This window comes from Tursiops truncatus, chromosome 14 (assembly GCF_011762595.2).
Source record: "Tursiops truncatus isolate mTurTru1 chromosome 14, mTurTru1.mat.Y, whole genome shotgun sequence".
In the NCBI taxonomy this organism is placed as follows: Eukaryota; Metazoa; Chordata; class Mammalia; order Artiodactyla; family Delphinidae; genus Tursiops; species Tursiops truncatus.
The window spans coordinates 27,208,444-27,231,515 of record NC_047047.1 but is presented as its reverse complement, the minus strand read 5'-3'; the positions used below and the strand labels follow the sequence as shown (position 1 = coordinate 27,231,515).

Here is a 23,072-nt window from a genome sequence, read left to right as displayed (position 1 = left end):
CCCTTGCTCTCCAACTCAGTTCCTGGCGCATGCTGGGCGCTTGCCGCGCCATTGGCCCAAAAGACCTTAACTTTTTAATCTTAGCCTGATGCTGACTCTTTCTGGTCTCAGCCTAAATATTGCATTTGCCAATCCTCGCCCTGCTTCCGCAAAATCCACTACATATTCCTATAGCAGCCAGCACTTTCCTTTCGCAAGCCCTTGCAATTTATAATTATTTGTGGTTTTGACTATCTGCCTTTCCTACTGTGAGGTCCACAGAGCAGGAGTTGTGACTTTTGGATTCATTGCTAAGTCCTTAGTGCTAGCTGAGAGGGCTCACAGCAGAAACTCAAGTATTTGTTGATGTATGAGTTAAACAGCAAGGACTTAAGAGCCTTGGCAGCCTTCACTTCCTCTGGCCAACCGGAGATCTCTCCCGGGGCCCAGTTCCTGGGCTGGAAGAGAACTGGGATGGGGGGAGGGGGAGGGGGTTTCAGAAGTGCTTAACAAGCACCAGCTACAAGGACTTTAGGTAAGAGGGGAAGTACTGCAGATTGTAGAGCAAGGCACTAGCAGGGATAATAAACACCCATGCACATTAGAGTAGCAGATTCCTAGCTGAAATATCTGGTCAGTGAGCCAGACTGGGGGGAAGGGCCACGGGAATGACTGAGGGACAGCTGCCTGTTTTGCCCAAGAGGACAGTAGAAATGTTTGGTTTTTGACCTTGGGAACCTAACCACCACCCCACCCCTCCCCCCACGCCCGCACTGTGAATCTCCTTAGGCTTATGGTGAAGTGCTGGGTTGGCTCATGCCTTCTGGACACTGCATGATCTGTAGCAGTCAGTTCCTCTTCCATGTCGAACCACGAGAAATGGACTTTTCCTAGCTGGAGAAAGTCTAGCTGGCCGTGAAGAAACCATTTGTATCTTGGATTTGTATCTTATCTTTCCCTACTAGACTAAGTGGCTTGAGAGTAGGAATCACGTCTTTTAAAATCCCTCTGTATGCCCCACATCACTCGGTAAATGTGGGTTTCCCGGGAATGAGAAAAGACAGAGCCCGGCCCACTCAGCAACACTGTGCTGCTGCCCCTGAGGTTAGGGCAGGGGCGGTTATCATCCGAGAACCGCATCATCTTGATTTAAGGCTGCTTTCTCCCCCACGGAAGCCTCCTTCATACACTTATCAAAACAGTAACACAACAGAGCCACCTGCAGTATGTTAATTTTTTATTCTTCATAAAGTGCTCAAAACATAAAGAACAAGCTCTTTATAAACAGGCGTTACAACTAGGAAGACAAACAGCAAAGCAGAACTGTGCCTGCTCCCTGCCCACCCCACCTGCAGCTCTCCTCCAAGTTATGGCTAGGAGCAAAAACAGCCACAAGAACCCCGGGCTTCAGCTCAAAACTCTTCTGAAGACATCCCTGCCCTGGGCATTTTGGAGGCCCATAATCAAGGGCGAGTGGAAGACCAGGATCAGGACTGAGACTGAATAGAGCCCAGAGGAACACCTAGTGGAGGAGTGATCCCCTTCCTCCTGAAGAGACACCCATCCAACCCCCAATGACCCTCCCGAAACATGATCAAAGTCTTGAGCACCTGTGAACACTCCTCAGCTCTGACGAGTGATTCTTAAGGTAGATAACATGACAGGGGCTTTCCCCCATGTGTGGGACTCCTCGGCTTCATCCTGGCAGAAGGAAGACATGACCCGGAGAGCACATCCCTTTCCACGGCTGTCCGAGTGACCCCACAGGCCGTCTCATGAAGAAGAGGTAGTCACAGAGGAGCTCTCACCTTCTCGGTGGGCCAAAAGCATCCCCCTTCAGCACCTCCTCACCGCACAATGCTAAGGCAGAGTACCCTCAGCCACCAAAGATTCCCTGCAGATACCATGGGCAAGTCTGTCATGTTTTCTGCAAGCAAACCAGGGGCCGGGCCAAAGGACAGACACTTTGTTTCAAAGTGCACTGCAGCCAAGCCAGGCAAGGACATGGAGCAGACCCTTTCGGTCTGGTCAGCAGCTAGTGGGTGAATGGGAGGGCAAGGAAGGCTTTTCCTAAGTGTAGGCAGAGGGGGACCTCCCACTCCCAGAATGTAGTTTTTATCCTAGGACCCTCCTCAATTTGTGCTGAGGGAGGAGGAGAGGATGGCAGGGATGCTGAGGGAGCAGCAGCAGCCTGGCCGGAACCTTAGCTGAAATTAACTCTAGGGGAGGGGCAGAGCATGCAGCAGGGCTGCCCCCACCCTCCTGTCCCATTCCCAGGGCCCCAAAAGATCCAACCCCATGTGCTCAACAGGAGGGGAGGGGGACGCCAACTAGGGGGAGAGGTCTACATCCGGAGGCTTTTGACCCTACCCACAAAAGGCACATTTTAATTGGTTTCCAAAAGTTCAAACCCTGCAGCAGCACAGTTTTGGCATCTGGACAGGCAATGAGAACAGAGCTGGAGGCTTGATCCCCAAACATAAGCAGCCCAAAGCCTGGAGGTGGGTGAGAAGGGGCTCTCCCCACTCCTGTCCCAGCTCTCCATGCATTCACACATGACACTCAATGCAAAAGTCAGCAGACGAGGGTGGGGAGCGGCCCCCATCATCTCCCGCCATCTACGCTGCACTCGCTCGGCAAACAGCTGAAAGCAGTCAGACTTGGGACACGGCAGACTAGACCATACAGGCTCCCTGCTCCCAGGGAAATTGGACGTGAGGCTGAAGAGTAGGTGCCCTGGTTGCCCATAACTCACAGAGAACTGGGCGCTTGGTCCCTGCCACAGCCCCAGTACTACCAGGAGACCTCCAGAGGCTGGAGGGAGGTGGAGAAGACACGGGTTTAGCCGTGGAAGAAATGCGGGTAATAAAGTATGTCCCAGATACCACCACATCGCATTGCAGCTCACCCCTGCTCCCTCTTGAGGGCGAAATTCTTTGCTCCAATTCCCTGGAGCCCCCAAAGCTAAGGGGTATGAAAATAGGCAGATGGGAAAGACTCAGGGCTCCCAAAGACACAAGTTGTACACAGAACTTGATGGCGCCAATGGGAGTCCAAAGGGCTCCCCTGCCAGCAGCCCCAGTTGAGGCAGGAGAGAGCGGGAACAAGGGGTGACAACAGAGGACAGGCTGCACCCAGACCCAGGTGAGAGTTCAGCGGGAGGGAGGGAGGGAGGGTGCGAGCCCTACTGGGTAGTGGGTCTGCGCCAAGCCTCTGGGGATGGGGGTGAAGAGGGCTACTTGGGGGGAGCAGGGGGAATCTGCAGCAGTGTGGGCGAGGTCTCCATGATCCGCACCAGCAGCCGGTCGATGTAGCTCTCTAGCTCCTGCACGTGCTCGTCGCGCTGGCTCAGCTCCCGCTCCCGCTGCAGGAGCAGACCGATGAGCTCGTCGTGGGTCAGGTGGTAGTATTTGGCCGACTGGTCCAGCACACCAGAGTCCTGAGGCCAGAGGGAGTAAGAGTGAGCAGGACAGCCTCAGGCCCACCTGCACCCCAGTTTCCCTACACAGGCCCTAGGAGCTGCCTCTGTCCCAATGCCAGGGACAGCCTAACTGGCTTCAAGGCTCTGGTGAGGGGGGCCAGGCCTGCTCCTTGCTCCACCCTGCCCAGCACCCGGCCCCTGACCTCGAGACACCTGACGTCTCTTCACAGCACCAAACGTCTGCTCTGACGCCCCAGGCACCCTGCTGGGCCTCACCTTCAGCCTCTTGGCGTCCACAGTCTGGCCAACCTGGGGGGCTGGAGCCACAGGCTGAATGCTGCCAGATGTGACGGTCTTGAGCTTCTCCAGCCCGCTGCTCAGGGCTGTACTCAGACTAGAGCGGGACTGCTTCCTGTCAGGGCTGCCCTCCACTGGGGCAGCACTGAGGGGCTTCACAGGGTGGGGACTGCAAAGACAGAAAGGAGATGCGTTATGGGGAGGGATGGGTGGCACAAGGAAAAGAGGGGCCACCTTCTCTGTGGGGCCAGCAGGTCTCACCACCTGGTGGTGACTGCCCCCCAACGCCCCTGCCCTCACTGCTCTCCTCACTCCACCACCTGCCCCTCCCCGCTGCACCCCCTTCACAGGGACAGCAGAGGCCGTCCTGCAGACTTCTCTGTACCTAATCCCAGTCTTTGCCAGAGCCACCCCCTCCAGCCAGCCCCCCTCCCTCCTCTTCTCTACTGTAACGTTTCTCTAGGGGGATGATCAATCCTCCCAGTTTCCTAATTTTCCCAGGACCGGGGATGCCTAGGATGTGGGACTTCCAGTGCTGCTAAAGCCAAGGAAGACCTGAGCAGACTGGGGTGCTTGGTCACTCGCCCACCTCTACCAGCTGCTTGCCATCAGCATTTACAGAGGCCTGAGAAACCCTCCCTTGGCCTTGTCTTCGCCTAGCCCTCACCCTCAGTCATCCCCACCTCTTCTTCCTTCTCACCCAGCCTCTCCAGAGCATGTGGACCACATTCTGTCTCTATAAGTTCCCACCTTTCGTTGACTCCTCAACCCTTTAGGACAGTGGCCCCCACCGGCCCGTCACAAGTGTTCCTGCTGAGGCCACCAACCCCTCAGTTCTCACCTCACTGACCTCTCTGCAGAACTGACCCTTGGACTGCTCACTCACTCTTTCCTTTGGACTGCTCTCCTCCCTGGTTTTCCCCAAGACCTCCGTCTGGTTTCCTGACACCTGACATCCTTCCCAGGCTCAACTGAGGGTCTGCCCCTGGGTCCTCTCCCCTCCACCTCTGATCTCCATCTTCAGCCCAGACCTCACCCCTGAGCTCTAGACCTAGGCAGACAGTTGCAGGCTGGCTCCAGAGGAACCCACACTCCCCCCCGGCCTGCCTGCCCTTTCCTACGCTCCCTCATGGTGAGCGCCAGGCACCATTAGCCTCGTACGGCTCTAGTCAGAAACCCAGGAACCCCTCGGAACGCCCCCCACTCCCACCTCAGCCTTGACAAACGTCAAGCCCTGCTGCCTTCTCACCTTCTCTCACACTATCCCCCCCTCTCCAAGCCAGCGTTGAGTAAACCTTTTTCCAGCCACACCCAACTGCTAAATCAGCTCCTCCGAGGCAATCTTGCCCACCTCCAACCACTCCTCCGTTCTGTGTGGGACAAGGGTCTCACCTCCCCAGTGGCTCCCTATCAAGGTAAGAAAACACAATCTCTAACACAACCGGGCCCCTGCCCTTTCTTCCTGACCCCCTACTCCCTCATTCACTCCAGCCAGAGGAAGACGTGCTCGCTCTCATCTTTAGGTTCTTGTCAAAGCTGCTGCTGTCTGGAACACTGCCCCTCTGCCTGCTGGCCTGCTAACGCCTACTCATGTTTCAAAGCTGTGCAAGTCCACTTCCTCCAGGAAACCTTCCTGATTCCCCCACGCTGACTAAGGTGACTCTCCTCTGGGATCCCCCAGCACCTTGTACCTGTCACGGGTACCCAAACTGTAAGCATCAGCTTCCAATTCAACTTAACCTGCCTCTAGAGGACCTCCTAAATTTATACTTACTTCACAGAGGAAGTGGACCATTCAGGAGGAGGAAGCAAAACAGCTTATCCCAAGGCCCCCGAACACCACTGAAGGGAGGCCCACCCAGACCCAGAGAAGCCAGCTCTGATACTCAGGACAGGGCTGTGGGTTCAGGGTCACAACCCGGGAGGAGAGGCAGAGAGCCAGGCGGGAGCAGACGGTAGGGAAAAGAACACATCCCAGCCCCTCCTGCCCATCTAGGAGTTTATGTTAAGGGTGAGGATGTAAAGGCAGCTCTCATGCCACCTTTGGGCTGTGCTGAGGGAGGGCAGGAATACCAGTGCGGCATAAAAACCCCCTGAATGGGGGGCCAGGAGTCTTGGGCTCTCAGTCTGACTGCCCCCCCACTACATCTGAGGGACCCTGGACCCTGCAGCTCTCATAGACTCCATTTCCTCATCTGATAAATGGGGACAGCTCTACTTGGCCCATCAACGTCATGATGGAAGGAACATGCCAAGTACAGATGTGACGCCAACTCTGAGGAGAATAAAACTTCCAGAAAGTGGTGAGTATAATTAGAAGTGGTGCTGGAGTGTGGCAGGGCCAGCTGAGGATGCTGTCATCAGAGCAAGGAAGCCCTAACCACCTCCTCTCCCTCACCTCTGGGATCAGCATCACCACCTCCCACTGGAACAGCAGTCGGGAGCAGCCCAGGCTCCTTCCCACCCACTTTTCGCCTATCAGCAAGGCCCCCTGGGGTTTCCCTTCCCCGGTTCACTTTTATCTTCCCCTCTGGATTGGGAACTCCTTGGGAATACGGTGGGAACCGTGTCTTTCATCTCTGTTCAGTGCCTGTCACACAGTCGACACTCAGTGAATCCGGATGACCAAAGGTATGAGTTGGTGGGCTGGGGGCCTCCCAGAGGCCGGCCAGTGCTGGAGCCTGCGCCCCTCTGCTCCTCCCCACGCCCCACTTCTTCACTCAGGTCTCCTGAAGTGCTAGACTCCCTCTGGGCTTTGCTGCCCCGTCTAAGTCGTACGCCATTCCCCACAGTGACCTGTCTCTCCGGGCCTCAGCTCTGGTCACCCCTCACCAGCCACCCGGTGAGGTCACGGCCTCATAATTCTTCCAAAAGAGACCAATGCCACAGTGACCACAGTCACACAGGCATCCTCTGTCCACTCAGCACAGTCCTAAGCACGTCAGGACCACCCCCTGAAAGGCACAAATGCAAACCGATGAGGCACCTGCTGGGGTCAGGAAAAAAACATTTTTCTGAGGGTCATGTATGTGGGGAGCATCTTAGCTTTTCTTTTGTCCTCTAAAGGTATCTTGGCTCTCCTCTCTGACCTCAGGACCAGTCCCTCCCCTCTGGCTCTCTGCCTTCCACAGTCTGCTCCCCCAAGGGCCGCCATTTGACAAGCTGCACTGCCCTAGCCCCTCCTGTGCTGAGAACCCGAGCTCACATCCCCCTTTCCCTGCTGGCCCATATCACTTCTCCCCACCTCATTCCTCACCCCCTACACCTCATCATCATCATCCCCCAAACCCCCGGCTTATGGGGACACCTGCTGGTCCAAGGTCCCAAGAGGAAGCAGCTTCAGAGACAGTACCACGGAAGGCGCACGTCTCCAAAGCTTCTGCCGTCCTGCCTTGGGGTGAAGGAACCCCTCACCGGCCCCTGGAGGAGCTGAAGCTGCTCTGCGCCCCCCTTCCTCCTAGAGACTGGTTTCTGGGCGCCTGCTCACCTGGCACTGGGATGTGGCTCCTCAGCTGGTCGTGTCTCCAAGGGCAGAAGCGCAAGCGGGGAGGCTGGGGTGACTGCAGCGTGGTCCTCCCCAAGTGGAGGGGGGGAGCTCCCAGTGGGGGAGGCTGGCTCCCCGGGGGGTGGGGAGGAAGAGGTCAGGGGCCAGGCTCCAGGCAGGGGCGAGCACGGAGGGCTGGGCCCCCCGTGGTGGCGGCTGGCCCAGGGTGGGGGAGGGGGCCGCGGACAGGCAGGTTCTGCGGGGGTGGGCAGCTCTTCGGGACCACAGTGGACGGAAGGGTCCCTGGACCCTGGAAGGGATGTGGACGGGAGGCTGGGGGGATCTTGGCTCCCCTGAGGCAAGAAGGGGTTCAAGGCATCCTCTTCCGAGACCCACAAGTCAGCAAGCTGAGAGCTGCCTGACAGGAACCCATGTGCCTCTCCTACTGGTTCCTGGCTCTGGGCCTCAGGAGCCTCAGGGCCTTCTCCTCTCTCTGGAGCCGCCCAGATCTGCTGACTCTGAAGAGCCAAGGTCTTTGAGGGTGTAGGGGCAGGACCCTGAGGACAGCTGGTGGGCCGAGGTAGGCAGGGCCCAGACACAGGAGGGCTGGCATCCTCTGCTAGATCTTCCAGGCCTGGCCCACCCAGCATGGCTCCAGAGTGGCTGTCAGACTCTGACTCCGGCTTCTCGCCGCCCTCCTCCTCCTCCTCGGCCGCCTGGGGACCAGCAATCAACGCACTTGGGAAGACATCTTCTCCTCCCATCTCTGACCCCCTGCTACCCAGCCCCCCTGCCGCTTTCTCCTTCTCTTCCTCCACCGCTGCCTCCTTCTCCTGGGAATCTGAGGGTATGAGGAGACGCGGTGGCTTGGGCGGTGCTGTGTTGGGCTGCAGCCCCTCGTTCGACACCCACTCAGGTTCGGGCTCTGACTCCGGCTCCAGTGGGGGAAGCCCCTCACTCCTCTTGGGGCTCACAGGTTCTGGCGACTCTGGCTGCATCTGGGGAGTGGGCGGCTCATCGGACTCTCCCCGCAGGACTGGTGAGGAAGCCTCAGCTGCAGGAGAAACGGTGACCACATCCCACGGCCAGGAATCGTCAACTGTGTCGAGCTCATGGAAAAGCTGGCTGCCATCTCGGGACGCCTCCTCGTCCTGGCCCTCAGGGGCACTGTCTGGGCCAGGCAGCCTCTCCCACAGACTGATCACTTCTGGGGAGCTAAACAGAGACGTCGCACTGTCTGCCAGACTCTGCCCTGCTTCCCCTCCTGGGGCGGGCAACTCCCTGTCTGCTTCAGAGTCTGAAGCTCTCGGGTGCAGCTGGGCTGACGCGGAGGGCAGGCAGGCCCCTTCCGCCCCGAGGGGCCCCGGGTCAACCACACTCCTGCTCTGAAGGTCCAGTCCCAAGTCCAGAGGAACTCTGGGCTCCAGCCACACGCTGCTCCCACCTCCTTCTCCTCCCCCAGGGTCCCCCTGGGGCTCAGCTGCTTTCACTGTCACGGCCCCAGGGCCTGGGTCTTGCTGCCCAGTCACCTCCAGCCCCACTCCTGCTGGGGCCAGGATCTCACTCCTGGCCTCTGGACGCAGCCTGCTGGCAGCAAAGATGTTGAAGGTGTCGTCCCACTCAGGCGGGGCTTTCCCAGGGGAGGCCAGGGGAGTGGGGCTGGCCCTCGAGGCACTGGGGAGAGAGGGAGCAGGTGAAGGAGAGTTTAGTGCTATGTCGGCTACGAGCTCCTCGAAGAAAGGGTTGCTCTGCAGGGAGGAGAGGAACGGGTTGGTAAGACCCAAGAATCCCCATGGGTGGCTTCAGGGATGGCGGTGGCAGCGGCAGCAGCGGCAACAGCGGGGGAGGTGGCTGCAAAAAGGTTAGTGCTTAGCATAGGAGCAGAGGTGGGAGCAGGAGTGGGGGGGCCGGAGCACAGGGGGAGCAGGGGACGTGGTGAGGAAGAGCAGCTGGGTCAGATTCTACCTGAGGAGACACGTCCAGGCTGTGGAGGGAGACAAAACCGTGAGCCTCCTGGTTAATACCAAGACTGGAAACGCCCCTGCTGAACACCACACCCCTGACCGCCACCTGCCTGGGGAAGAGGTGCCACCGTGCTCCCCGAGCTGGGCTCGGGCACGTGGGCCAGGGGACGGAGGGAAGACCCCGATGTGTACATGACGAGGCATCACCCAAGGATGAAGATTCTAGGCAGAGCTCATCCGGTCCTCACACCAACCCCGAGGAGCAAGAATCCCACTTAACAGGAGTGATCCCAACTACTACCCCATGCTGACGACTACTCGAGGCCAGACTGACACCTGAAGAACCAACCAGAAAGCACCTGACATCCCTTTATGGACTGAGACAGAGGAAAGAAAATACCAGCTGGCTTGGACAGGATAAAGAGACCAGAGAAAAGCAAGGCCCAGGTATTTGGCTGGATGAAGCCAGCACTAACAGAACCCAGCCGGTGCCCGACATTCTGACTCCTGAAACAGCCTGGGTTCTCCTGAACCCTTGCACAAATGAGAGGTAATGATGGGGCTGTTAACAGGCAGGACAAGGTGTCAGCTGGAGAGGACGTGGCCTTTTCGCTTCTGGGAAGGGTACCATAACCGGCCAAGGAGGACAAGACACTGCTGAGGATGTCTGCTGTCAGGCATCCACCTGGCCTGGCACATGGCAGGCAGCCTCCCTCACCAAGGGCACCCACGGGCCAGCCTTGGAAGCAACGCTGCTGGGGAGACAGAGGCTGGGATGTGGCAGCAGAGGCAGCAGCAGCAACTCTGGATGTCACCAGGGGCCTCCCAGGGTCCCCCACACAGATCCCTGGCCCCCCTGGGAAATCCACTCCTTGATAATACACTCACACTCCCCAAGATACGTGCTGGCCTTCAGGTGTCCCCTCCAGGGTCTTCTTGGAGGGGGCATGTCCTGCACTTGTACCTTATCTACAGCATGCAGCTGACGTGAGGGGAATGGGAAGGAATAGACTCTAAAATTAGAGCTCTTGGCTTCCCCGGGACAACCCCCGGACATAGACAGAAGTCCAGAAAGACAGTGCAGGGGGAAAGGGGGACCCAACACCCCTGCTTTCAGCAGTCTGACAATGGTTTGAGGCTCCTTGCAGCTGAGCCCAGACTTCAGGGGCCTGTCAGTGGCCTGGATTTGCCTGCTATTTGACCCCCACCTTCAGCCCCCCTCTAAGCCCCAAGACCCCCATTCCTTGACCCCTGCCAGCCCAGGTGGAAACATCCTGAAGAACTCCTACACATCCACCTTCTCCACTCAAGCTGCTTCTTCCCGCGGGGAAATGCTCGGGGCGAGCCCTGAGGTCCCAGAAGCCAGGCCTCACCAATCAGCCCACGAGGAACGATGGTTGGGGTAGGAGGGGCACCTATGGAAAGAGGCCCAGAAGTCTGGAGCCAGGATTCTTCCGGGAACCCAGGGGCCAGACGGAGCAGGTCCCACACAGAGCTGGGCAGAGGCAGGGCCAGCTCATCCGCAGACACCGGGGGCAGGCAATGGGAAGGAGTCCAGTTCAACCAGCAGCACAGGTGGGCTACCCAGACAGGCTGGAGTCTATGAGCCCAGCCTCACAGGCAAGACACAGCCAAGTCCCCACCCCTGGGTTTCTCTTAAGAATCTAGCTTCCAGAGACTCTCCTAATCCTGTTTCTGCCCGACAATAACTCCCGGCCAGGGCGGGCATAGAAAGTCCCATCCTCTCCCACCCCACCAGGGCTTCCCAGAACAGCTCTGCCTCTGCGGTCAAGGCACAGTAAAGACACCGAAAGAGGGAGGATCCTGAGCCCAGAGTCCCAACACCTCCAAAGGCCCCTTTTCTCCCTTCATCGAGATATATCTACCTTGGGGACCAAGGAGAGCAACGTACCACCACCATGTGGGTCAAGACCCTGCCCTCAGCCCACCCCCACCATCGGAGCACCCACTCCCGACACAGCCCAACCCTGCCGGCAGGACTCAGCCCCCAGGAACAGGGCTGGGGGACTCTGAGCTGTCTCTCCCCAGTGCCCTGTATGACAAGTGGACAGAGGGGTCTGATGGAAGCAGCCCCATCAGCATTAAATAGCACCAAGCTTAGCTCTACACCCCTCAGCCCCAGCCTGGCCCCACTCACTCTTACAGTCTTGCAGCAATCTGGCTGACTGTCAGAACCGCAGGGCAGGAGAGGGCAGGGAAAGGGCTGGGAGCCCCAGGCTCGGCTGGCAACCCTCCCTGCACTGGCTACCCACAGGTGCACACAAACCCGTTGGTATGGAACCAGCAAAGGGCTTTCCCTGGAGGAAGGTGTGCCCCAGGGGCCAGGCCTGGCAGCCTCCCCAGAGCCAGCACAACCTCTGAGAGCCTCTTGTCCATCCCTCCTACCCAGTAACACGTCCCCCTGTCCCCATGCCTCCCTCACCCTTGCTCAACACCAGGCGCACACTCTGAAAGTTCTTACTTTAAAAAGTCCCCTCCCGGAAATTCCCTGGCAGTCCAGTGGTTAGGGCTCCACACTCTCACTGCTGAGGGCCCAGGTTCAATCCCTGGTCAGGGGACTACCGTCCCACAAGCTGTGCGGCACAGCCAAAAGAAAAAAAAAATTCCCCTGCCTACCATTCCACCTGGCACAGATCAGATCAGAGACACATTCCCATGTGTGGTTATCTTTGCAGGGTATGCTCAGAGGACAGAACCCACCATGCTAGCCCAGCACATTGCTGTCCCCCCGCCAAGCAGCAGGGGCTACAACATATGCTGAATTATCTTCTCTTTTAGGACCAAAAGTTGGGGAAAGAAATCAGAAGTCCAAATGTCTCTGCCCCTTTGACCTGACAGAATAAAACTTCAGGGCCTTACTGTGGCTTAAGAACCTTAGAGCAATTGGATGAACCTGCCACTTAATACAGCAATCACCTGTTCCCTCCAACAGCCCCCCTTCTTCTTAAACACAGCCGTTGCTAGGTAACTCACTACACCAGGACACCTCTGTAGCGAGGGGCCAGGTTTCACTGGTGAACAGCTCTTCCTTAGACTGAGATGAGCTATGTGTCCTTGTTATTTCCATGCATTGGTCCCAGAGGTGGCATGTGGATCTGCAAAGACTCTCCCACAGGCACTCCCTGAAAAGGCTAAAGCCAGCCTTTCAGGCATACCCACCCCAGCCAAAATGCCTTCAGCCAGCCCTCCTAAGGCTCCATCTCCTGGTGTCTGCCTGAGATGTGCCCCGATGTCCAGGAAACATGACTGGACACATCCTCTCCCTTCATCTGGGCACAGTGAGGTGACACAGTGGGGCCTTGCATGCTCTAAGTAGGCAGACCATATAATTTATCTTCCAAACCAGAATGTTTTTAATAGAGTAAAGGGGCACTACTAACTATGCCAGGAAAACAGGCACAAACAGGATTTATGGCCACACTAACTCTAAGTCACTGGCATACAACACAGTTACACGTTTACACCACTGCGAACGCCGCTGAGACCCCGAGCTCTCTCGGCAGCCAGCGCACACTCCAGGCTCATCAGGACCTCACTGCTCACCACCTGTGAGGGGCTGGGGCAGATGCAGAGACTGCTGAAGGCCACCACGATACACTTGCCTCTGTGTTGGGCCATGCTTACCCCCAATTTAAAAAAATGTCTGTATCTAACACTTGATCTCCTACTGTGCACAAAGTTCTGTGGTTAGTGTGAGGGGAGGGAACACAGGAGCTTGAGATGACCTGCTCTCAGAAAGCTTATACGTACCCTAAAAGGGTCAGAAAGGGACAGACACAAAGACAATCGTTTTGGCACTGATGGTTTCAACACACACGGTCTTGACGGTCCTAAACACACACTAAAGTGACCTGTGCTGCAGCTCAGGGTGAATGGCTCACAGCAGGGCTGGTGAGCAGGGATGAGATCTGTGGCCCAAACCTCAACCAGCCATTCCCCAGCCCCCCGCCCACATGCTGGTGGGGGCTAGTGCAACAGTCATGGGACCTGGCAGATGAGGGACAGGTCAGGAGGAACAGGAGGACCATCTTCCTGGCCTCTCCCAGCTGCTGCCTTCTCCAACAGCAACAGTTTTTTCTCTGGATACTGCGCACAGCACATACTGCTTCTGGCCTCTGCACGGGGCCTCAGTGCAATGTGGGAACACTAGAGGGCGCCGCTGCCCTGCCTAGTGAGGAACACCCAGCAATCTGCAATGGTAGCCCCGGGGCAGAGGCACCCAAACCTCTGGACCTGTGGACAGGATCCCCTTGGGTGTCTCGCAGCTACATTCGGTCACTCCAGTTCTAGGTGTCCAACTTATGGCTTCCTGCCGCAAGTCAGCTCACCTCTTATTCTCTCCTCAAAGGCCCCAAGACCTCTGGGCAAGCACCAAGGGTGGTTTCTTCCAGGCCAGCCCTTCCCTCCGAGGCACACAGGGCCAGCGTGATGCTGACAGGGCTTAATGTCCAGGTCTCACACCTCTGCAGGCCAGGTCACTGCACCCCAAGAATAGTCCCTCCCACCCTGCCTGGAGGCAAGGCCACAGAGCCTGCCCCTTCAGCCACTGTAAGCAAATGGGTCCCAGGGAGGGCAGGAGGCCCCATCTGCCCTCCAACCTGCAGAGGACGAGCTCGGAATTCAAGTACGAGAAGGGTAAAACCCTCAGCTCCCTTATGTTCGTCCATCACCCAACTTCTCTTGCCTCTGAAAGGCCATTAGGAGACATGGAGAAACAAGGAAAACAGAGGCTGTAAGCACCAGCAACGGCAACCGCAACATCACTGTCATGGCCTGCAGAGCTCGAGCCCAAAGCCTGGCACTCGCCTAGAAACAGCCTCACAGAGAAATGTCCCCCACATCCATCCCACCCTGGAAGAGGCCCAGAGACACCCCATGGACAACAGCACTGAGCCCACGGTCTGTGCCCCTCCCTCCACCACACCACCTACAATCTATGAGTTGTCACAGGGCCACCAGCTCAGCCTGGGCATCCCCTTCTTCCTCTAGGCTGCAGGTAGCCAGCAGTTCCCCTGGGCTCCGGTGAGGAGGGCTGGGCAGTAGGGAACCGAAGCTCTCCTAAGCAGGGGAGACATCACCCAGAGACTGATCCACCCCACACACCCATCGATGAGGCTGTACGGAGAGCCGCCAGGCGGCCAGGGCTCAAACCTCAAAGGCCCTGCGTTTCTCTCCCCGGTCCTCTGAGCAAACTCAGAATTTCACAGGGCAAGAAAAGAACCAGGACTTCAGGAGTCTTCTCCCCTCTGCTGGGGAAGAGGTTTAGGGCCCCTCCCTTTGCCCTATCTCCTGGCCCTTTACCACTGCGCCCACTCTTCCCACCCGGCCTCCGGCCCACATAGCCACTGATGGGGACAGGCAGGCTTGCTGACAGGACAGTAACAGCCGCCCTTGCCACACTGGCTGGGGTTGTCACAGATGCTCCTGTCCAGGGCTGGCCCTGGGCCCTTGGCAGGGGGGAACACCTGCTCCTGGCCAAAGCCCAGAGCCCCTCCCTGGGCCCTGCTGGATAGTGAAGCAGCCTCCGCTGGCTCCAACTTAGGAGGAGATCAGAGGGCCAGGGTGAGGGCTAGGGACTCTGTCCCAGGCCTAGGCTGAAGGACTCCTGCATTCCTCTCCCAGGTGGGACTCAGCATATTCAAAACAGAGCAGCCGCCATCAGCACTTGCCATACCCCAAGACCAAGAGACACCAGAGAGGGCCAGAGCCCCAGGAGTCTCTAAGGACACAGGGTAGGTCACAGATTTCAGGGGAGCTGCCCACAGCCTCCGGCCAAGGCCGGGGAGCAACCGGGGGTGAGTGTACAGGGGAGGGGGTGGACACATCAATTACTCAACTCCCATCTCTCAGAGAGAAGAGAGCACAGAGACAGCTGGGACGGCTGGTGTGAAGCCATCTAGCTTTGGAAAGGGTGGGGGAAGTCTGAGGTGAGTCCTTGGTCCCCACCTCTCTACCTGCCAAAGCTTGGTGACCTCGAGGCCAGGGGGCAAGAGGTAGAGGTTGGGAAGCAAAGAATTCATACAAACAGCCTTTCCTGCTTTTGTCCTATTCCTCCCCCTCCCGCAGGGGATGGGTGTGCCAACTCAGGAAGTGAGGCCCACGGGACCCCCAGAGCGCCGTGCCCTTCAACTCACCTGCGTCCACGTGCAGACAACAAGCCGCGGCTTAGGGAGACAGGGTTCCCCGCTCAACCATGCAAAGCCAGAGCCCCAGCAGCCTGCCCAAGGGTCCCATCCTGCCCCATTCTCCCTGCCCCGGGGTTCGGTGCAAATACCCCAGCATCCACCCCAGGGATCAAAGCTGGTCTTGCCAAGGACGTACCTGGGTTTCTGAGTTGGTTCCTTGGCTTCTCTCAAGCCAAACCAGCTACTTTTGGCCTTTTCCTCCCCACTGGACGAGTGGTGTGGGGAGGCCCCCAGAGTGGGAACCCCCTTCTCCCCCAGAGAGCCTCGGCGCCCCATCTCGCTCCGACTCAGCCCCTGGTGGTGATGGTGGAAAAGGCCCATCCGGGGCTTCCGCTCCTCCTTCCGGGCTCCCTCCTTCTCGGCCACAGCCTCAGAGGAGGCCACCATAGGTGTGGCGACCTGCACTGGCCTCCCCTCTGAGGGCCAGGCCCCCTCCTCCTCTCCAGAGCAGCGGGCCCCGACGGCCAGCACCTGCGAGCTCAGCTCCTCCTGTCCAGGCACCGCCTCTGAGCTGCCGGTGCGGCGGCTGCCTCTGCCCCAGGAGTCATCCGCAGAGCGCGGCCCCTCCTCAGAGGGCCGGGAGGAGACAGTGTGCAGGGGGCCAGAGATGGAGCTGCGGTGCCGCAGGGGCCCCTGGGGCTCCTCAGTGTAAATGTGGCTCCCGTTGACGCAGAGAGAGGAGCGGGAGGCCCCGTCAAGGTGGCCCTGAAGGTCAAGAAGGGCCCGGGGAGGAGCGGCTCGCACCTGGCTGGCCTCATCGCTGTACGTCCTTTTATGGGTGAGCGACTTGGGGGACTGTGCCGAGTCCCTGCCTGGAAAGGAAGCACACGCTGAGTTAGAAGCCCGCTGCCCGGCCCGGCCTTCCCTACACCTGAGGGGAGAGCCCGCACTGCCCCCCTCCCCTCCTCCCCCCTCCCCACTCACCCCCTTCGGAGGACAGCCAGCTGCTGCGGCTGGGCGAGCGGGTGAGGAGCTCGGCCCCGGGGCCCTGGTAGGCCAGGGTCCCACTGGCTGAGGACAGGGTGCTGTCCGAACCTAGCGAGGTGTTGGACTGGGTCAGGGAAGACTTCCGCAGCTTGTTGCGGAGGAAGAAGCCTTTGGCTTTGCCCATCTTGCTCAGGCTGCCCAGCTCGGGGTCCTCCAGGGCGCTGCTTGGGAGGATGGCAGAGGCGGATTCCAGATCAAACTTCTTCTTGCCCTTCATCTTGTCCTTGATCCTACTGAAGGGGGACCGAGGCTTGTCCTTCACGGACAGGTCAAACATGCTGGCGCTGAGGTTGTTGCGCGTGAACTGGATGCTGACCTGGATCTCTCCACGCTCCTTCTCCTTCTTGCCTGCCTTCGAGTGCAGCTTGTACCACCTGTGAGAAGGGGGTGCCGGGGCTCCGGTCACAGGTACGTCTCAGAGCCCCTCTCTGCTTCAGGAGCCACGACAGCCTCCCCACACAGGCTTCTGCTCTGACACATAAGCCCTGCCGCCTTCCAGGCCACAAGAACAGCTAAGAAACTACCCACAACTTTTCCGTGATGAAGGAAACCACATCCCACGTGGGGGAAGCTCTTCGGCACTACCAGGCAGGGCAGCCAAGTGACCCTCCTGACCCGGCACCTTCCCTGGAGCTCAGAGACCTCCCCTGCCCCAGCCCCCTACATCTGAAACTCTGAGGCCCAGAGCAGCAAGGCCGGGTCTGAGAGGAACCCTTTCAACTCCAGGCCCCAGGTACAGACACACCTACCCACATTTTCCCATTTACATCATCTCCTTTGGCTAGTCCCAGCCTAAGCTCTGCTCTGAGCCACCAGTGAGTCCAGGAAAGAACAGCTCACCCAGAGGCCCAGGGCCAGGAACACTAGTGCATGTACACACACACACACACACACACACACACACACACACCCCTCACCCGCTCATTTACTCACCCCAAGCCCTGCCAGGAACACCTCTGCAAGCTGGAGGAACAGACAAGAAGGCATAAACGGGCCTTAAGCAAGAGACCCAGGGAAGGGAAAGAGCACTCACTCATCTGTAAGCATCTGCCGTGTGTGACAAAGGAATGCGGGGGTGCTCATCTCCCTTCCATTTACACCTCACAACAAACCTGGGATTTTACAGATCAGGAGGTCAAAGCTCTGCGGTGAAGTAACTTATCCAAGAACAAGCAGCCAGGAAGGAGACTCTAATTAATAATAATGTATTGCTATTGGCTCATCATTCATAACAAATGTACCACACTAATGTAAGAGGTTAATAATAGAGGAAACTAGAGCAGGAGGGGGTGTGAGGGAATATATACGGGAGCTCTCTGTACTTTCCACTTGTTTTTCTGTAAACCTAAAACTAAAACTAAACTCTATTAATTAAAAAAAGAAGACACAGTGAGCACACAGAGAACACAATGAGCAAGAGATCATGAAAGAAACAATACAAGAAAGTTCTCCTGAAGGACATGAGCACTAGCACAGAAGGGCCCACAAGCAGGCAGCACAGTGAACGAGGAAAGACCCAGCCAGCAGGTATCACTGCAAGGTTTCAGAGCACCAGGTTTGTACATTCAGGAGACCCTGAAGGTTTCCAAAGAGGGGAGACAGATTTGTACATTCAGGAATTAGAATAGCATCAGGTCCTCATCAGTAACACTGGGCACCATCTGGAGTCATGCCTTCAAAATTCTGAAGGAAAAGCTTCCAGCATAGAATTCTGGACTCAGCCAACCAGGCATGAACGTGGAATAAAGCCCGGTGGAGGCGGTCAGATTGGTCACTGAAGGGCTCCGACCGAGTCCCTCAGAGGACACACACACCACACCACACACAAACACTACACACTGTACCACACCCCACACGTCTCAGTCCATGCTGTGGTGGTCATCTCCCACCTAAGATCCGCTCACCCCACAACACCAGCTCCTTGAGCTTCTCACGGACATTAAGCGGGAGGTCTTTTGTATGAAAGTCCCTGCACATCCAAATGTCCAGAAATAAGTCACTGCAAGGGCTTGGTGGTGGTGGTGGGTTTAAATGCTGTGACTTTAAAAAAAAAAAAAAAAGAAAAGAAAAGGTCTTCCCAGAGACACTTCCAATTGCATCCCTTTGGAAGAGTCCACCATGACTAACCTCTTAGGTGTCCACTGCGGGCTATGCATCCAGCCTCTGCTTGGGGACCACTGGATGGCCTAAGTGAAGGGAACCTGGGCTGTTGGTTTTCCCTCCCAAACCTGAGAGACCACTCCCACTAAGTCTGGGTCAGGACAGACGGCGGCACAAGCAGGGACGGCGGAGGGCTACGCTCAGAGGGTGTGTGGGTGTTTACGTGCCACTCTCGTGATGAGTAGGCACAGGGAGGAAAGATGGGGGAGGAGGGGCAGGGAGCGGAGAAGAGAGCTGAGAGACAGACTGACGGGATGCGTGTGAGGATGTGTCTGGGGGCACAAGGAGACATTTAATAGAAAGACAAACCAGCTAGCATCGACATCCTCACACCCCTGCTTTCCCAACCCAACGTCCACTTTGGGCCTGACCCCTTAACTCTTTCAAGGCCAAGTCACCTTGGCCAAACCTGGACCAGGCCTCATTTAGCACAGAAAGATTCTGGGAGGTGGGGCAAAGAGAAGTATATGGACTCCAGCTGCAGGCCCACCAAGCCCTGAGCGACGGGAATCCGCAAGCACAGACATCCTTCACTTGGGCATAAGGGTCACGGGTCCTGAGCCCCAGCTGGTCACACTCCACACACCACAGCAGTAACACTGGTTATCTCTGCGGGGTGAGGTTGCAAGGAACTATCACTTCCCGCATTGCCTACTTTTGTCCTGTTTGAATTTTTTATAAGAGCCATATATTACTGTCGTAATAGGAAAAAGAGACAAAAGAAAATTCCCGTTCCTATCTTATCCTCTCAGTTGGCTGAGACAGAATAGGCTCCTCGCCTCTCCCTCTGACCCCTCGATGAAAGAGGATGCATTACATTACTAGCCCAGCTGAGGCTCAGGTCCTCGGCCCAAAGGATCCTTGTGCCCCGCCCTTCCCCACCCCCTCCCCATAAGGTCACTTCTGCTTCCCCTGCTCTTCCCCAGGGATTTTGGGGTTCTTCTCTGGACTTGCTTTTCAGGGAGGCCAGGAGGGAAAAGAAGACTTTCCTCACCATTTTCTGAGATTCCCCCATCCAGAGCAGAGTGAGGCTGAGAATGGCTGGGACCTGCCTCTGGACCCTCAGTCACTGTTGCCATCTGTCTCCCTATCAGTCAGGGGCAGGACTCATTGGACCCTGCCAGCTACTTGGAGCAGGGCTTCTCCCAGAAGTGTGACAGGCTGAGATGGTGACGGCAAGGCCACACAACCAACAGCTTGTGGACCAAGGCCTGTCACTCCCATCCGTGGCTGAGACCTGGCCAAAACCAATTAGGATTTGACCACGGCCCCAGCACATATCTAGATGGTGGCTATCAGTGCGGGATTTCTTTTTTATCTATTCATACCAAGATACAACCTAAAACCTACTGAATTAGAAAGGCCAGGCCTAGAAATCTACATTTCAAGGTGGAAGGGAGTACCTCCTCAGGTGACTGAATTCATCAGACCCAGTGTGAGAACCACAGTAGGACAGTCCCCTGCCTGCTCTACATCACTTCATGGATCAGAGGCCAACTTTCCCTCCACCTGGGTATATCATCAAGGACACTCAATTGTTACACAGAAGAAACCTGCGTCTCTCCCCTGCCCAGCCAAGGCTTGCCTTCCAAAGTCCACTGAACCCACTTCTTCCGAGAGAACTGACCCTAGAAACCCTCATCTCTCTCCCCCTCCCCCCAACCCGGGACAAATTATCAAAGGAACACATACATGGGGGAGGATCAGGCATCAATAAGTACTTTCTATGAATAAAGAGTGCTAAAATGAACAAGGCCTCTATTCCACAAAGCTGCTTTTGAAACAGCACTCACCAGGACAGGAAGAAGGACAGTGATTCTGCCCCAGTACAATTTCCCTGACACGCACTCAGCTCTCAAAGCCTAGATTCTTCAGCCCCTACAGAATGTAAAACAACAACCTGCACATCCTTCACTGCAGGTACTGAACTGTTCCACCTACATGGCACCCACCTCAACCCCTGCACTGTCTGAGCACCTGAACTCCCCAAAGCCCAGGAAGCGTGTGCTCAGGAAACAGGTTTTGACAAAGATGATCATTATCTGGGACTTGTCCCAGGTATGACTGCAGCCAAGACATGCTCCATCAGGAAAGGAGAAGTAAGGGAAAATTCCTTGCATGTAAGAGGTATGTGCCGCTACAGACGCTGCTCTTCAGGAGTGACATACAACAGCGCTTCTCAAACTGCAAAGTACAAAAGGATCGCTGAGTCTGGTAAAAATGCAGATTCTGATGCAATGGGTGCAGATGGGCCTGAGAGGCTCCATTTCTACCCAGCTTCCAGGGGATGCCAGGGCTGCTGGCCTGTGGACCACACCTGAGAGGCAGGACAAATGACTGGTGCTATAGAATCAGCAGAGCTAGACTTACTGCATGCTCACTGTGTGCCAAACTCTGTACCTCTTTTACTATCCACACAGTCCAGGAGACGAGATCCATTATCCCCACTATGTGGGTGAGGAAACTAAGTTACAGAGAAGGTTTGTGACTTGCCCAAGGTCAAACAGCTAGTAAGTGATACAGTCGGAACTAGAACATGAAGATTGCCTGACTCCCAGCTCACGTTCTTAACCTTCGACGGACAGCATTTGTCATCAAGCTGAATGCAAACGTTGGGCCTCCAGACACCCTGAGAGGACAGAGGCTGGAAAAGGTACACCACAGAGGCCCAAAGAGGCAAGGAGGTGGCGTATGAAGGCCGGAACCCCCTTCAAAGGGTTGGCACAATCGCAGGAGGATGGAGCCCTGAAAGGTCACTAAGGGAACCTCGGGGTTTTGTCCTGTCCCCAGGCCACTAAAACCATGTCTGAGAGCAGTCAAGCCTCCCCCAGCAGATGCAGAACCACAGAAAAGCTCTAAAAGGGCCCTTGCTCAGCCGCCGTACCTCCCCCAGGCTCCCTCTGCCTGACAAAGTTCAGCAGGCCCAGTGTGGACTTAGGAGCCCTCAGCCTCCTACCCTGCGGGACCAGCCCCACCCCCACCCTCTGCAGGGGCAGAAGACAAAGGGTGGATAAAGGGAGGAGGTAGTTGCCTCACCTGTTAACCAAGATTATGGCCCTAGTTATTCCTGCTAGTGGGGCTCCCAGGCCCACCATACCCAGCACTCCACCCATTTCTCAGTAAACAGAGCCGGGCTAGCTAACAGCTGCCACATAGTATAACTGAAAAATCTCAACACTCTGAGAAGCAGACCTAGGCAGATGTCAAACACACACATGTAAGTGCCAGGGTGGCTCCTGTCACTCTGGGGGTGCTGGGCCCTTGAGAGCCACAGGCCCAGGCACACACCTGACCTGTCTCCAGTTCTTATTGAAATGGGTCCCCTTAAAACTGAGTTAACCTGCTGAGTTTATGATTAATCTCTCTATTCAAAACTTTATTCCCTTCCTTGTCCTGCCCCTGCTCCCCTCAGGATTGAGGAGTATCAAAGAAAAAGAGAAACTGAAACCAAGCAGGACTCTGCGGGGCCTTCTGGGACACAAAAGCCCCTCTGTGTCCCCTGTTTCTTGTTTGTAGAAGAAAAAAAGGCTTTAGTCTCCTAGGCCTTCGCTGAGTTCCAAAGAGCAGACTCAAGTAGTTAATGATTAGAACGACAGAGCTGCAAGACTTCAGGAGTTCCTCCAGAAGGGATGTAGATAACAATCTGATGCCTATCTGTGAGATGTTCTGCAGAAACTAAGACCCCTCCCCAATCTGGTAGAGGATGGTGATGACTTGCTGACCACAAGCATGTAGACCCCAGACTGGTTGGAACCAGAAGGTTGATGACTGAGATTCCCAAAACATCATCCTGTTACCTCACCACCAACTAACCAGAAGAAGGTCCATGAGCTAATCAGGCATCCTATGACCCTCTCCCCTAGCACAGTCTTTAAAAATCCTTGCCTGAAAGCCATCAGGGAGTTCAGGTCTTTTGAGCATGAGCTGGCTATTCTCCTTGCTTGGTGCCCTGAAAATAAACACTGTACTTTCCTTCACCACAACTCAGTGTCAGTAGATTGGCTTTGCTACACGTCAGGCAAGCAGACCTGAGTTCGGTTCGGTAACATTATCAGTGCAAAGTTCAGCTTAAGACCCAAATAATGGTGCCCCTTCCTAAGCCTCCACACATCATTTATTTCACACTCCTAACCCAGGAACCATCCTTGTCTCTTTTTCCCCCTCACACCCCACATCTAAACTTAGCTCTACCAACCAATTATACCCAGAATTCAACCCCTCTCACCACTGTCACCCTACAGTACAGTCCACCAACATCTCCCTGCTGAACATTACAGTTCCCTGCTCACCTGCCTCCCTGCCATCCATGCTTCACCCAGCAGGCAGGTGAAACTGGAGCACATCACACCCCACTCCTCAGCATGGCGGAAAGGGCTCATCCTTTGGGTGCCGGGTCTTCTGATTCTCTGCATTTCTCATCCCACACTGGCCTTCAGTGTTCCCATCTCCAGGCCACTGCTCTTGCTTTTCCCTCTGCCTGAGACACAGGCCCAGATCTTCAGGCCACAGTTCACTCACTTACTCACTCACATCAGGTCTCAGTTCATCTGAATCTCCTTAGTCTTCCCTGAGTA

At 56.4% G+C, this 23,072-nt stretch overlaps 1 protein-coding gene across 1 annotated transcript in view; it reads right to left on the bottom strand.

The window, feature by feature from the left end:
• Positions 1–1,201: 1,201 nt before the first annotated feature.
• The window catches only part of RAB11FIP5 (RAB11 family interacting protein 5), a 35,757-nt gene continuing 13,886 nt past the window's right edge, over positions 1,202–23,072 (bottom strand). Inside the window, 7 exon segments of the mRNA XM_033838265.2 lie at positions 1,202–3,418; positions 3,677–3,866; positions 7,185–8,979; positions 8,982–9,089; positions 9,092–9,165; positions 15,488–16,163; positions 16,276–16,712. Of these exon segments, the coding sequence (XP_033694156.1) occupies positions 3,215–3,418; positions 3,677–3,866; positions 7,185–8,979; positions 8,982–9,089; positions 9,092–9,165; positions 15,488–16,163; positions 16,276–16,712 (3,484 nt within the window). The 3' untranslated portion in view covers positions 1,202–3,214.